The following is a 16641-nucleotide window of genomic DNA, read 5'->3' as shown; positions in this document are numbered from 1 at the left end:
AACAGGTCAATTGAAATGGCCCCGGCCTACCATTGTAAAACACATCTTTTTGGCCTTAGTTTCGGCGATCACTTCTTCATTCGACGAAAATTTCGTCCCAGCGAACATTCTTTTGATATCTGATAACAGGAAATAGTCACTGGGGGTCAGATTTGGAGAATAGGGTGGAAGAAGAAGCAATTGGAATTACATTTCATGGATTTTTGCCATCGTTTTCACTGACTTGTGGCGCGGTGCATTGTCTTGGTGAACCAGCACTTTCTTTTTCTTCAAATGCGGCCGTTTTTTCGGCGATTTCGTGGTTCAAACGATCCAATAGCGCTATGTAATAGTCGCTGTTGATGGTCCCTCCTTTTACAAGGTAGTCAATGAAAATTATACCACGCGCATCCCAAAATACAGACGGCATAACCTTGCCAGCGGACTGTTGCGTTTTCCCACGCTTTGGAGCGGGTTCAACTTCGGGACTGTCGATTGAACATCAGAGTGAAATGATGGAGCCGTGTTTCATCCTTTGTCACATATCGATGCAAAAACTCGGCTTTATTACGCTTGATCATCTTCAAAGACTGCTCCGAATCATCAACTCGTCGTTGTTTTTGGTCAAAAGTGGACCCGCACGGCACCCACTTTGTACAGTCACATGTCCACGTTCAGTTAACATATTTAGAGTGTCTGCTATTTCACTCAATTTCAATTTACTATTATTCAAAATCATTTTGTGGATTTTTTTAATGTTTTCGTTGGTACAAATTTTTGGGCGTCCACTGCATTCACCATCTTCGGTGCTCATTTTACCACGTCTAAACGTAGCATATCAATCCTTGATGGGTGACTTTCCTTTCAATGATCCGCATTTTGGTACAATTTCGCAGCTATTAAATTTACACACACATCTTTTGAGCGTTAGGATTAATTAAAAACCAAATGGATTTAATTCTAGTAGCGCCGTCTATGTGTCAGGTCGGGGACTTTTCAGTCGACCTGTTATTGAAATATAACGACACTGATAGTTTGTATAGTGACAGTTAAAATAATAAGAAATTGATGGCGTAATTACTGGCGGATCATAGTACTGATAACATATATAAAAGTATCGACAAATAACGAATAATAACTATAATTTATAGCAATGGTAAACTATTCTAGGATGGGGTATGACATGTGCACACGGTACGAAGGGAAAGTAACGTACGGCGTACCAGCTTATACCCTAACATTAATAACAATGGACGTGCAACGATATCTGGGGAAGCAGAAGCACGAGATGCTATAATTAAGATTGGTACTTTAAGGAGGTTCATTTATTTGAAGAAAAATATTTTATGACTAAATATCCGAATAGTTTTTTTTTCAACGGGGAATGTATTACCAGGAATTTAGAAATTGCACTTGACTTTATATCTTCAATTCCAGATGTTCTTATACGAAGAGACATACTTTTACATTATAATATAGTATATATATATATATATATATATATATATATATATATATATATATATATATATATATACTATTATAATATCCGACTTAAAATGTGTTATAATATCGACGTGGCAATATCGCGGAATATATAAAATATAGCTAAAAAAACTGTTAAACGTTTAATTAAACAATTTTGTAATTTTGTTGGAGTCTGGGGCATAGCTGTCCAACTTGTCGACCTACTGAATTATTCATAATTGAATGCAAACAAACATTTCGATTAATTTCATTTTTCAAAAGTTTTGATAAGGTCAAATTACAAAATTGTTTAATTAAACGTTTAACAGTTTTTTAGCTATATTTTATATATTCCGCGATATTGCCACGTCGATATTATAACACATTTTAAGTCGGATATTCGAAAAATTAATTTGAAACCTTTTAATTTCAAAGTCTGTATTGATAAAACAAAAAGATGACAGCAGAGTCCTTTTCACGGAACTTTTTTCTATACACTTTCCAAGCAAATACAAAACTTTCAAACGACCGTAGCATAAGATTCGCCAGTTAAATCTTCACATTCATTATATATATAAAAAAAAACTATGAAAAAAATCCAATACCAGTGTTCTACAGTAACCGTTAGGATAGAGTCCTAATTTAAAATATAAAAATTCGCTAATAAAACTACTGATTTGTAAAAAAATATTAATTCCTAAAATATATTACTAAAATAATTAAATAATGTAAATAAATTCACATCGACATTTTTTCTTAAAAAAAAGTAAAAAATAAAAAATGTTCTTACTAAACGTAATTGCAATAAGACGAAAGATTGCATTGGAAACTGCAAACTTTCCCGTAATACCGTTTAATGTCCGCGTATTAAAACCGCACAAATTCCTTCTGACAGTATCACAAACAAAATATAATTTCTTAAACTATGAAATTCCGATTCAGAACAGGCACGTTCCCGAGCTGCAATGAAACCCTAAGTACATCACCATTTGCTCAGTTGCGGTTTACAACAGCTGCAAATATCTGAACGGCGTCGTAAAATCTGCTTAAATTAAAATAAGGATTTCGCGTAGCGAACATCGTCGCTATCTGCAAAAGCATTATATTTAGCTTCGTGTTAATAATATTCCTTATTGTATTACGTCATAGCAACGTTATTATTATTACTGTTTTAACTAGGTGACACCCACTTCTCCATCTGGTCATCCGTCCTACGTAGTCCACTATACAGTCAATGGCAAAGAATCACCCTCCACCAAATTATGCAATCGTCGTTCTCAGGTTGGAGATAACGATCACCTTCTGAAGGTGAACAGATGCGACTCCCTCCAATCAAAGAGAAGGTCCAGCAGCGTGGACAGCGGCAGGAAAAGGGCGCCTAGTCCGACTCCTAGCACCAACGAGGACGGTTCATCCAGCGGAAAAATGAAACTAACCACTAGAAGAATGGGGAAGAGGAATATTAAGGCTCAGGTAAATTATAAGTCATTTAATTCAAAAAGGTGAAAAATTAAATTTTTAAAAATTTCTCAACTTCTCTATACTCCATTTTTTTGCACGCTTATCTCAACTTGAACTTATCTCAACACAGAAACTTTTTATCAAAAAATAACCTTAACATAGATTATATGTTATTAATATTTATTAGACTATCAAATTTCTTCAATACTAATAATTCGTCACATATATTTGACAAAAAGGCTTAGTAATTTTAATGGATTTGCGGAAGATGACGTAATGACGTGACCGACAAGTACTATCGTGAATAAGTAAAAAGTGGGTATATTATAAGAATTACGATGCATAAAATCATAGAATATTAACAGCCATACATCAACTTCATTGGCCAATCCAAATACTCATGACAACAAAGTAATATTTTGCGTTTAGTTTTGATAAAAATTGATACAAACTCAAACATATCCTATACATTTCGTCAAATTTTTAGTGAAACCATATTAAAAGCCGCAATTGTAGAACATACAGAACTCAACCAAGTGGTTTTCACAATCCTCTTCAAAACAAGATTTACAGTGGGTGGCCAAATTATATTATTATATAGTATATTATTGTTATACAACTGTTATACAAAATAGTTTTATAATCTTCATTTTAGCAATTTTAATATTATTAAAAAATTATAGAATTAGTATTATTTAGTGCTATTCAATACATGCTTTCGCGTTCACCTGGAGTCTAGAGTTGTGATGCTATTCTTTGAAGAGGGTTTTGAAGTAACTCATGCCTCGTGGTAATCATTTCTTTTGCAATAGCCCGTTTGGTGAGTTCAAACATGTTTTCAATGGGATTGATATCTGGTGAATTCCCTGGCCATGGCAAAACTGTGAATTTTTACCGCCAAATACGCACTAATGCTTTTGGTTTTGTCACACTGTACCGAATCATGCAGGAAAATGTAGTTGTCATCGTCAGGGAACTACTCATTGTTCGGCGCTAGTAACAAGGTTTCTAGTACTCGCTTGTATTGGTCTTGCTTTATTGACCCTTCTACAATGTATAGGTGTTCTATGTCTATGGCTGAGATAACAAACCACACTATGATCCTAACCGGGTGCTAAAGACTTTTAACATTTTTCAATCAAAATTTGCAAGATTGATTTGGTGCAGTAACGACGTTTGTATCCTTCTACATTTTCTTGGATATGTATCCAAAGCCTTACCCATCCGGCAAAGTCGAAAATTTGATGCAATCGTGTTGATCCATTAATAATATATAAATAAGTAGACAAAACACGGCAAAAGTATTATTATATGGAGCATTGCTTAACTGTCAATTGTTTTAGACACAAGAGTCGATTAAAACTAATGAATTTACTTTTAATCTGTACTTAATCTAATCTTAATTTGACAATACTGCAGCAACAACACTGCAAAGTGCACGTTTTAACGGACTATTGACCAATAACGTCCCTGTTCCTGAAAATTTGGCCACCTACTGTAAACCATGAAAAGGTTTTTCAGTCGCCCATTTCAATCACATTAATTCTTTATAGCAAAGAATGTTAACGGGTTAGCAAGCTTCGAGAGCTCATGAAGAAATCCCACAAATCCCACCAAATGCTATAGCGCCGAGAAATCATACATTATTATTTACAAAGGCCCACAATGATTCTGTAAATTGACCTAAAACTTTATTAAAAAAGCACGATATATTTAGTAATTTCAGATATTAGCAAATGTTGCAAAAAAAAACAAGAATTGACAATTAATGGCAATTATATTATTATATTTTCTTAGCAATTATTCCTATTCTTATTAGAATAATTAGGAAATATTTTATTACTTCATTTAAACAATTTTATGAAATAATGGTGAACGGTTTTGATATATTTTTTTAACCCTGAAAGCCCTAAAAAATAGTGGTTTAGAAACGACAATTTTAAAGTTTAAATGGGTTTATAGTATTTTTATAAATTTTATACAAGTTTATTATTGGTGTTTGCCGTTTTGTTTGGAGATAAAATAACATATGGGCGGAATACTGATCCAATTTTTAATTATTTTCGACAGATGAATGTTACCTTATTTGTTTTTTGTATTTAAAATGCTCATGTTTGTTTAGCAACACCCCACTGAAACAAAACGAATTTATTCGCCAATTTATTATATAAATAAAACTTTATATAAACAGAGTTTTACAGCCATTGTTATTTGTACTGTAATTATGGTAAAAATATTTTGAGTATTTTGTATTTCTAATGGTATTTTCACTTCTATATAGCTACCAAGCTTTTTCTTCTGAAACAAAGTAAATATTTCAAATTTATTAATTTTTATCTAGAACCAAACCATTCTAGTTTTTTCTCAAACAACCTCTAATCTCAAGCTAAATAATATATCATTTGTAGGAATGTTCGTCGGGTCGGTCAGTCGGTCGAAATGTGTGGCTGCCGCTGCGATTATTTGTCAGAACACTCACTGCGATTTTTGGAAGGAATTTGCACGAGAACGGAAAAACACTGGTTTAATTATCACTTGTTTATTTCGATATTAAGTGATACATGTGGTCGACGGGAGAATTGACAGGATATTAGGTTAGGTAGAGGAAGTACGGTAGCGATGTGGAAGTGGTACTATTACAGGGGGATGGTCAAATGGATCAAAAGTGATCCAAGATTTCGCCTTAAAACATGAAATAAGGTTGCTAAATTACAGAATCGTTGAAACAATACAGCTACTGGACAACACACAAGAAATCATAAGATTGAAGCGTACCAAAGCACACGAAATTGTTCAGTTTATAAGTGTATTCTTGACTTCAGCGTAAGTTGACTCTAGTTTTGTCTTAATTTTGGGGACTACATACTGATGTATTAATCCCATACTCGCCTAGCTTGTGTATTAATGCAAGTACAACAGAGCAGTAGTGAGAAATTAATTTGTAAATTAAGATTATACTAAGCATATCTAATGTAATATGTAATTAATTAAAATATTTTAATAATCGTTCTCTATCTAATAATATTCTCATACCAAGTTTAAGAGAGTGTTCGTTGTAACTAAGAGAGCGCTAAAAATTGCTACATAGAGTACAACATTGTTACTCATATTTTAAACACACCTCTTTGCAAAAATTCCCATACAATTAAGTTGGCCACGTATCTTGAGCTTTGCTGAACCTTGAAACTTTGCTTCTGGTAGTAAACTTTTTGTCAGAAACGTTTTAATATAATTTTAAGCTGAAAGAAAGTATAAAAATTAAATACATATCTAACACCAGCTGTGATTTTGCAATTGTCTTAGTATATTCAGTACTGTATTACGTACTGTGAACGGACATAAAATCAAATAAAATAGCGATGGTTACATTATGTGACTGTTACTTATTGGCGTTATAAAATATAGAAAATACAATAGGTTAAATACAGAGCAACACAGTGTTGCCTTACGAGAACGTTTGGGCACATCTGAACTGAACTATGATTAACGGCCAAATGAACCAATGTACCCTATAATGATATCAGATATTAACGTTTACTGGACGTTGCTGCTGGCACCACGCACGTGTTCAAGATCTGAGATAATATTTTATGGGTATTTTGTAGGTCGTTATTGAATAATTTAAAATTCGACATGCCTCAGGTTCGCTACAACACTTTTTACATATAATTATTGACAACAAAAAAAATTAGATCCAAAATATTTTACCAAAATACAAAATACAAGACTCGAAATAATAAAATCAATTATATATATACTACGCACAAAGAGCTTTAAAACTTCATGATACGAGAAAAAATAACTAATTTATAAGGTGAACAAAAGCGACTGATGAAACGGAATATATTTTTCGGTCCTACACATACTGCTGCTCCATTGTTGCTTTGGCACTTGAATGTAGTCCATGGACGAGGTTGAAAATAAACTACTTTTCGAACAGGACTCCCGTAATCTGTTCTGGGACGCTGTGGTGTTTGATATTTCGATTACGTGGTAGCTCATCTCCTTCAATGGCGAGACGTTGACCATTCTCGCACGGCAGCGACGACATGACAAGCCTACAGTGACTGCAATAAGTACTTAGCTTCTGGGGCTGCTCTGTGACTAATCCGTAGCCACATATGTTACGGTACTCGAGGAAAACAAGTAACGACGGTATCCGACCGAAGCTGCCCAAAGCCTTTCAAATAAAAATGTCAAATAAAAATGTCAGATATTAACATAGCGCCGAAAGCAATATCTAGTCGAAATTAATGGTCGGATAGTGAAAATAGTGATAGTGATGTTAGAAGCTCTGAGATTTCAAAAGATTGTCGAAAAAAAAAATTTGGAAATGAAACAAATAAAATTAATTTTATGAAAATTTATTCCAGCACTAAAATTAAATTTAATGAGGAATTATTTTCTTGTAAAAAGGTCAATATTTAAAGAAAAAATAATTGCAAAACTCTATGCAAAATTTGAGAAAATTTTGTGTCAGAAAAAATATAACGGTCACTAAAATATACCAAGTTACACGAAACATTCACAAGTCCAAACCCCATGTTACGAAAAATACCGTCGGGATGCCACCACTTTAGAAGTATATGGCTCGATGAGTAAGACGAAATAAAATAGCGATGGTTATATTATGTTACCGTTATTTATTGGCGTTATACGGGGATGGTTCAAATATAATGGAGACAGACGCTGTAGATGGGCATATATGTTTTGAAGGTCGTGGCTTGAGTATGTAATAGCTGGGTCCCTTATGAACAGTGTGGCATAGTTTTCGTCGGGAGCGCATGTTTCACGCCCGTACCACGACCATGATTGAACGTCAAGTGCCGACCGCCTTAGCGCAACGTATTGTCATTCGTTTTTTAGTATGTGAAGGTATTAAAAAGACGGAAATTTTTCTGCGTTTCGAAATCAGTTCGGTAGTGAGTGCCTGAGTAAGGCTGCCGTGTTTAAATAGGCCAAAAGATGGCCGCGAAACCATCTCATTTAGGAGGACCGTAATGTTTAGGTTGGATAATGTTCGAGATATTTCGGTTGAACTCGGCATTAGTATTGGTAGTGGAAATCTATCATCGTGATCTATAATCCACAAACACCTTCAACATCGCAAAACAACGGCGCGTGTTCATAAACTGTTGAATTTCGATCAAAAATTTACGCGGTTGAATGTTTGTCGCCGCTTGATGACGCGATACGATGCGGAGGGGGACGGTTATTTAACGCGAATCTTCACTACAGACGAGACATGGGTACACTATTATACTCCCGCAAGCAAGATATCGTCTAAAGAATGGAGGAAGAAGGAGGGAGGGGCACCAGTCAAAGCGATGATAAGCAGGTCCGCGTGTAAGGTACTGTGTACGGTGTTCTGGGACAGGCGGAGCGTGCTGTACATCGATTTTCTGGGCACGCAACGTACCATTAATGCTGCCTACTATACTTTACCCTTCTGAAAACACATGTGAAACCCGCTTATCGCTCGAGCGGAGGAGCATTCCAGAACGAAGTGCGATTCTTTTCCAGGATAACGCGCGCCCTCATACCCGCGCGTCTCACGCTCGATACAATATCGGAATTAGGGTGAGAGATACTGGAACAACCCCTACAGTCTGGTTTTAACACCCTGCGACTACCACATGGTCGCACTACTGAAAGAAGTCCTTGGAGGTCAAAGATTCAACACCGACGACGAGGTAGAGGAGTTCGTGCGCACATGGCTGTCCGAGTTGCCCAAGGAATTCTTCGATACCGGCATCAAAAAACTTCCGGGAAGATGAACAAAATGCGTAACTAGTGAGGGAAAATACCTAGAAAAACTGTATTTTTTTCAATACTAAATAAACGTGTCAGAGTATTTGTGTCGATCATATTTGAACCACCCGCGTAATTTATACAAAAATAATGATTAAAGAGAGAGACCAGCGCGGGGATACCTTAAGAAAACGCTTGGGCAATCGATGTGGCACGCCTGAACTGAACGAGAGTCAGTGGCTGAATGAATCAAAAAACCCTTTAATGATAACCGAGATTAACGTCTTCGGGTTGCAAGATCTTCGTTCTCGTTTACTGGAACTCGCTGCTAACTGCAATATCTGAGGTAATATTTTCTAGGTGTTTTGTAGGCCATTATTGACTGATGTAAAATTCGACATGCTTCAAGGTCATTACAGCGCCTTAGGCCTCCAGTTTACCTTTGATGATCTTGTATAGCCTGCATGGAATGGTTTAATAGCCCATGAAAGGAGGGTTAGAACACCTTATATAATTAATTACATAGTAAACACCAATCTATCTTTGGTAATCTTGTAGCGTGAACTACGTATCTTTGCGTGAATGTAGCGCCACCTTGAATCTTGTAAATTGGAAGCGTATATATATATATATATATATATATATATATATATATATATATATATATATATATATATATATATATTATATATATATATATATATATATATATATTATCAATCTCAGTATCATCAATATCAGCAAAATTAAAATACTTAAAATAACAGTTAATGGAGAAAAGCCGTTGCGTTTGACGTCATCATCGCTTGGCTCTGTTGCACTGGCATAAAGCTCGAATATGAATAAATTTCACCTCACAATAGGGGCAGCAAGATCATCTTTATAAAGCTGTCACGTATTTGATACAATATTTAGAAATTAAAGAGAACTACTATTTAATCATTTCTCCACGCTTCGGTAATACCATATTTCATTATTTTCTTTATATACTATCGTCATTATTAAGTTCTAACTAGAATTTCATCCCTAATAGCTCCTGAGTGTGTACGATATTGTGTAAAATTTTAATGTCTTTTTATAATTTAAATGTTTGAATATACGTTTAGGATAACAATTAAGTTTATACGAAATTCTTTATTATGTCTTACATTACATATACTTACTACAATATTAATTTCTTAATTTACAAATTAATGTATTACTTAGTGTATTACTATTATTATAATCAAGAATAGTATGGGATAAAAATATTATCACCTATATCCAAATATATCTCCTAATTAAAATTAAATAACTTATTAAGTTAAAATAACATTTATACATTATATAAGCCTTGGTTCACTTTAATCTTCTGATTTCCTGCGCGTTACCTAGTTGTCTACTTGTTCTATTGCTTCCACGTTACTGTGATGTAGTAACCTTATTTCATGATTTAAGGGGAAGTCTGAAAGAACTGCGTAGGTCCATTTATCGTATTACATTTCCTTGATGATTACGTAGCGATAAACATTGAAAATTGTCATAGAACTTGAATGAGCAGTTTTCTTCTTATTCATGTTTGGACCAAATACGTTCAAATAGGTTTTATAATTGACTGATAAACCAATCTCTTGGATCTTAGGTTGAGTTGGGAATATCTTACAACTAACCCAAGTGAAGTGATTAAGTATTTAGCCATATTTTCCAATTTTTTTGTCCATTTTTGTATCTTGTTGACTGCCACTTGTACTTTTTCTGTAGCCCCAGACAAAGACATATGTCTTCAAAATTCAATCTTGTGGATTAGTCCCAAAGGCCTTATTCGATGAGATGCTTGCGAGACATCTAGGAATATTGCAAGGCAGTATTTATTTTCTTCAAACGCCTTTTCAACAACCGTTGTTACTCTATGCATTTGGTTAATTGTTGAGTGGTGATTTTTAAATACGAACTGAAAAAGTAGCTTAATTCGTTTAAAAAGCAGTTACTCAAATAATTTGGATATGGCAGGAAGAAGCTATATAAACCTTGTAAGCTCTGATTCATTCTAATTGAATAACAGGTAAAACCTGATATAAACTGTAAAATAACTACATTAATCATCATTATTTATACCTACATGGATACTGGTGTATCTGGCGCTATTATTAGAAACAATTTATAACAAATTATCATAGGTAAGACTATTTTCAGAACTGTAGCAACTTCAGAGCATCAAATATATCTATATACGTTCTTTCTTTACATTTAAGTAATAAACATAAGTATTAACAAATGAAGTAATACATGTTTGTATATTAAAGAAAATATATGAAAAAACCAAATATATGTATTAAATAATTTTGAAATTGATATTCGAGTTTAGCATGTATTTTAAAACAATAACGAATAAAATTAGCTAATTTATTTTTACAATTTTGAAACGTATATTAAAGGAATGCATTTACGACCATCAAATTAACTAATGATTTTTTAAAACTTAGGTCTATAAAGTAAATAATCAAAATAACTGATACAAGGTCAAAGAATAAAATATCATATAGTCACATATCTATAGCGTTCATTAAATACCTTAATATTTATCAATGTTATAAATTGTTTACAAATGTACTCTTAATAATCCATAATTTCTTCTATTTTTCCTATATATTCCATCTGTGGAAATTAAGTAGTTAGTTTCTTTTTAAATCCTGCATAATATCATTATTTCATTTATGTATTCGATACAGTCCTTTTATTTTGTCTATATTTCCCACCCAAAATATAATCTACTAAAATATATACACCAGGCTGATTAAAAGAATTACTTCTTTACCTAAATTTATTCATTGTTCTTCGCTTATTTTTCCACTCATCGATCTCGCCCTTAGACATTACTCATCATTTGGTTTTTATGACTTTCAATTATCTATTCCTTTCTACTTTGTCTTTATGTCCCATGTGTCCCAATTTTAATTATCTGAAACTACTTTAAAACTTTTAATATTCTATGCAATATTCATTTTAACTCTTGATGCACAAAGTAACGTATTTATTTGTTATACTGATTTGTTCATAAATACATTTACTAATAAAAACTCAATTTAATCACAAGTCAATAGCACCAAAATTTACAGAGAAATCTTTACAACCTTTAGAATTACCTCTAGTATAATGATATAATATGTTTCTAGAATCATATCAATTACTAACAGTCCTTAAGCAAGAACAATTTTTCTTTTTTTTCATCACAAGATATCAGATTGTCAAAAATCAATATTGCGAATTCGAAAATCCAAATACCTTGTAAGCAAGGAAAACACACAGCTGTTTATACCTTCCTATAACTCGAACATGTTAATTTGTTCTCGTTTTTCGTTTCGTTTTTCATCTAAACTAGCCATAACTCTTTAAAAATTCGAACAATATGGGAATAGCGGAAAGTAACACAAAACGCTGCTTAAAATTATATAACTTCATTTAATAACGTTTTACTTACTCACTCTCTGTTATCTGTTATCTAATATCATTTCAAATATAACAAAGAATATTCACTTAAGTTTAGTGAACAGTGTATTTTATTTTATTTTATAAAAAACTTAAAAAAACTTCATCCCCAGTGACATTAGATCGTACTACGTTATTGTCGGCGAGCTAAACCCTTAGCTCACATGGTTACTCAATGGGTTTGTTCATATATTATATGTCACGATCTGGCGGCTATTCCAGGTTGCTTGATTTGTTCGTTTTTAATTTTATAGAAATTTATTTATTTGTAGCACATATAGCACAAAAATATTAAGCGTAAATATTTCTCCTCAATATAGGCTTTAACCATGTCAAATTTCACGCCTGCAGGTGTCCCCGTCTTCTTCAAAAAGGGAGGCAACATTTTTGCTAAGCCGATTAATATGCCGATAATCTAACAATTCTATGTAGCTTTTGACTAAACTTAATGATTAGCGTGGTTTCCGAACCACTGTCCTCTTGAAACCTTAGTTTACCTAACTTTAGGATTGAATCCATTAGAATAATCTCAACTATCAAACCTGTAGAGAACCGAATAGGATTCGAACCTGTATAAAAATGATTATTGAAAGTGAGAAAATGATAACCAAGCTTGAGTGAGTTCAATTCAGTTACTTGAAGCTTCGCAGTAATATCTCACACCCAAATGTATTTATTTATCTAACGCAAAGGCATAAACGGCTTCCTTACGCCTCGGTGGTCCTTCGCCCTCGCCCGAAGCTCAATAAAGAATACGCGAAACCGAAAAACAGATAAATATTTGACAGTTTTCGGCGGGTGCGACGAGTGAGAAACCGCAAGCCCACCCTTTCGGTAATCAGGGATGAGCGTCAGAAATATTGCCGCTGGATATATTGGGAAAAAGCAGAAAATGGAAAATATTGACACTCGTATTTCAGTTCGCTTGGCTCGTGTCAATAAAAAAAAATTATAATATCTAATCTCTTTCATTTGTTGCTTGCTTGGACTGATCCGATATTGATCCGATGGTTACACTGTGTGAAACAATTTCCCTAAAATAAATCAGATTACGTATTTTGAATTACTCATTCCATTGTTAAAAATACTAGTGATCACCCTGCGGTCGAAATTTGACAAATATGTATTATAATACTCATATTTCTCTTATAATAGAGTAAAAGAACTAATTTAAATATGATATGTTACTACTAAAACTTGTTTTCACAGTATTTTCAATATAAGATCAGAACTGTATTTGATATATAGCATTAATTAAAAGAATAAATGTCTGTATATTAAAATATTTTAAAATATATACAAAATATCTCAAAACAACGTTTTTTGAAACATTAAAATCTAATATCCATTAACTTTCAATAATCAACAAGGTATTAATAAGTATAAATTACTACACTGAATATTATAACAAAGTATCATAAGTAAGATTATTTTCAAACTGTAACAACTTCAGAGCATCAAAAAAAAGCATACATGATCTTTCTTTACTTTTATGTTATAAACATAAGTAAGGAATAATAATTGAAGTAATATATGCTTGTATACTAAAACAGTGAATGTATGAATAAAACAATTTTGGAAATGATATTTACATGCTAAAGTATGTATATTAAAACAATAACGAACACAATTAAGTAATTTATCTAATTTCCATTATCTTTCAATAATCAATAAAGTATTGATATTTTTTTTATTTGTTCTATGTGTTCCATCTATGCAAATTATGCAGTTAATTTTATTTTGAATCTTACATATATTCATTACATGATTTATGAATTTATATAGTCCTTATATTTATCCATATTTGTCACCTAAATTATATATTACAACAACAACGAAAACACCTTGATGATTTATAGAATAATTTTAAAATAAATTTGCATTGGTCTTTGCTTATTTATTTCAGTTTTAGATATCGCACTTGCAGATAACTCATCTTTAGATTGTCTTCTCGTGGCTTTTATTTATTTATTGCTTTCTACTTTGTCTTATGCCCCATGTGTCCTAACTAAATTTCTCTGAAACTATTTTATAACTGCTAATATTTTATGCAATATTCCTTTTAACCCTTGATGCAACGTAACTATTTAATACCTTACCTTAACGTATTTAACAATATTCGGTTAGTGCTTTGTTGAGAAATATATTTACTAATGAAACCATAAATTAGTCAGAAGTCACCGCTAAAATTTACAAAAACTAGAGCAATTTTTCTTCTTTTTTTTTTCTTCATATTTTCCACCAGACATCAAATGAAACCAATATTATGATTTTTAAAATCTGAATACATTTCAAGCAAAGAAAATAGACGATTTTTGTTATTTTCGAATATTATTTATCTATGATAAGAAGAAATGTTCACATTTGTCGGCGAGGTAAACTCTTAGCCCGCACGACTACCAGCAGGGTTTGTTTACCGATCTGACGGCTATTTCAGGTTGACTGATTTGGGTGTTTTTCATTTTATTAGAATATATTTATTTGTAGCTCCTAAAACACAAAAATAATTAACCTACAGTTTCTTTTTCGATATAATGTTTAACCGTGCCAAATTTCACGACTCCAGGTGCCCCCGTATTCTTCAAAAAGGGAGACAGTCAAAAAAATGTTGTACATACGTCATCTAAATTCAAGACGTCAAAACGTCGCAATGTTGCCGTATCAACTCTTCTCATTTTTGAGTTTCAGTTCAGTTTGGCTTTGACATCCAAAATAATTCTTATCTAAATAAATTAATTAAATAAAAATACTGCTATCAAATATAACTTACTTTAATATTATAGGATCGAAGGACTTAAAACTACATTTAAGTACCCGGTTATAGGTTTGTGTTTGATTATATTTACATTGAGCTCTTTGCCATACCACCTATGAGTTAGAGTTCTACGTGCATTTGTAGTTGTATTCCCTGGAGGCCCAATCCAAGTAATTAACAATTGTATATTTTAGTAAGTTTAGTTAAAGTTATATATTTTACTTTCATTAGAGAGCTTATTTACCTTTACCGCTTAGTTATTGTGTCCTTCGATACAGTGGAGTCTTTACAAGGGAATAAAGACGTTAATATCACTGTATTTATCCTTTGTTAGTTTTGTTAATACCTGTATGAATGTTTATTAATAAAACTGATATTGATTGATAGATTTAATCACTGCATTCTCCTTAATGCATTTACCACATCTGCAAAACTATTACTATTGTATCTCCCTTGACATATTTTAACTACATGCTAATATATATTCTGAATATATATGTGCACATAAATCTTTTACACTCTACAATAACATTTCCTACTGTTATACTATATTGATCATATACTCACCTTTACTTGTTTCCACTCTCATCACCCGGTCTTAGAAATTGGCGCCATCGAATCATATCATATTCATAAAGTTTCATTCAATTGAATAACCAAGCTGTTAATTTATAATCTATCTAACATTTGTTCATAATTTCATCATTTGTCGATTTCTTCTTCAATGTGTTTGATCGAGTTCGTCCAAACCGAAGGTATTATTAACCATTCCTGTTTCCAGCATGAAGTATATCTGCAATGAATTATTAATAAAAATTATGGCTTATAAAACCTAATCCATTGTTACTCCAACCTTTTTCCATCAACTTTTGGTGTCCTAAAACTATTTTTATTATCATCTTGCCATGAGTGACCATAGGGTATATTCGTCCCATTCTGAAATATCCATGTCTCATCTAAGTCTCTACAAAAATTGACATAATAAGTCTGCCTTCATTTTATTATAGGCCTTTAAAAATTGTCTTGTTTTAAAAGCAATATCCGAAAGTTCCATTAGAGCTCTACGATACCTTTCAATGTACCGTATAAGGGCAGTTGTTTTTCGGTGAATTCAAGATAATATTTTTAATTTTTTCAGATATTGCAGTGACCGTGTTGTATAATAATACTAATAATCAGGGCAACTGCAGGATGTTAAAAATCTTCTTAATAAAAACCGCAGAAACTCAATGTTTAACAGTAAAAGTGCTTATCTCTCTAACAATTTTTACTGGAAAGTGGGGCTCTCCATCATCTCGTTCCTGTTCAAAGTAAATGAATAGAGACGCAACCTGTTATGTCTAGTGTCGGCACTTCAATCAGAATAACAAGCAGCGACTTGACATTCATCAAAATAAGCAGTGCACTAAAATAACCTTTACCGGTTTATATCCTCTTATCACTATTGTTTTGAAGAAATTTGCATTAATTTGACAACCGGATAACTTTGGCGGATTAGTTCGGCTACATGTTCGAACTTACCAGTCAGCATATCTTTTTAACTAGAATAAAATGAGAAGGAAAATAATGAATAATAAATAACAGAACTGCAAGATTTGTGCTGATTTATAAGATGTTGCAATATTGCTTGGACTGCAGCAAGCTTTCAGGGAATATTTTTATTTTTTCCTTTGTAGAACAATAGATCAAAAACCCCTATTACAACCACTATTAATTTAGAGATTGGCCGTTAAATACAATACGTTGAACGTTAAATATAAACC

At 32.7% G+C, this 16641-nt stretch overlaps 1 protein-coding gene across 2 annotated transcripts in view; it reads left to right on the top strand.

Moving 5' to 3' along the window:
- The window catches only part of Oamb (Octopamine receptor in mushroom bodies), a 342242-nt gene that overhangs the window by 320146 nt on the left and 5455 nt on the right, over positions 1-16641 (top strand). For both annotated transcript variants that reach the window (XM_076409535.1, XM_076409536.1), the window contains one exon: positions 2626-2919. In XM_076409535.1, the coding sequence (XP_076265650.1) occupies positions 2626-2919 (294 nt within the window). The remainder of the gene's footprint in view (positions 1-2625; positions 2920-16641) is intronic.

This window comes from Rhynchophorus ferrugineus, unplaced genomic scaffold, assembly GCF_030347505.1.
Source record: "Rhynchophorus ferrugineus isolate W39M unplaced genomic scaffold, kcgeb_rfMv2 rfM7, whole genome shotgun sequence".
Classification (NCBI taxonomy): Eukaryota; Metazoa; Arthropoda; class Insecta; order Coleoptera; family Curculionidae; genus Rhynchophorus; species Rhynchophorus ferrugineus.
This window is presented reverse-complemented; position numbering and strand designations above follow the sequence as displayed.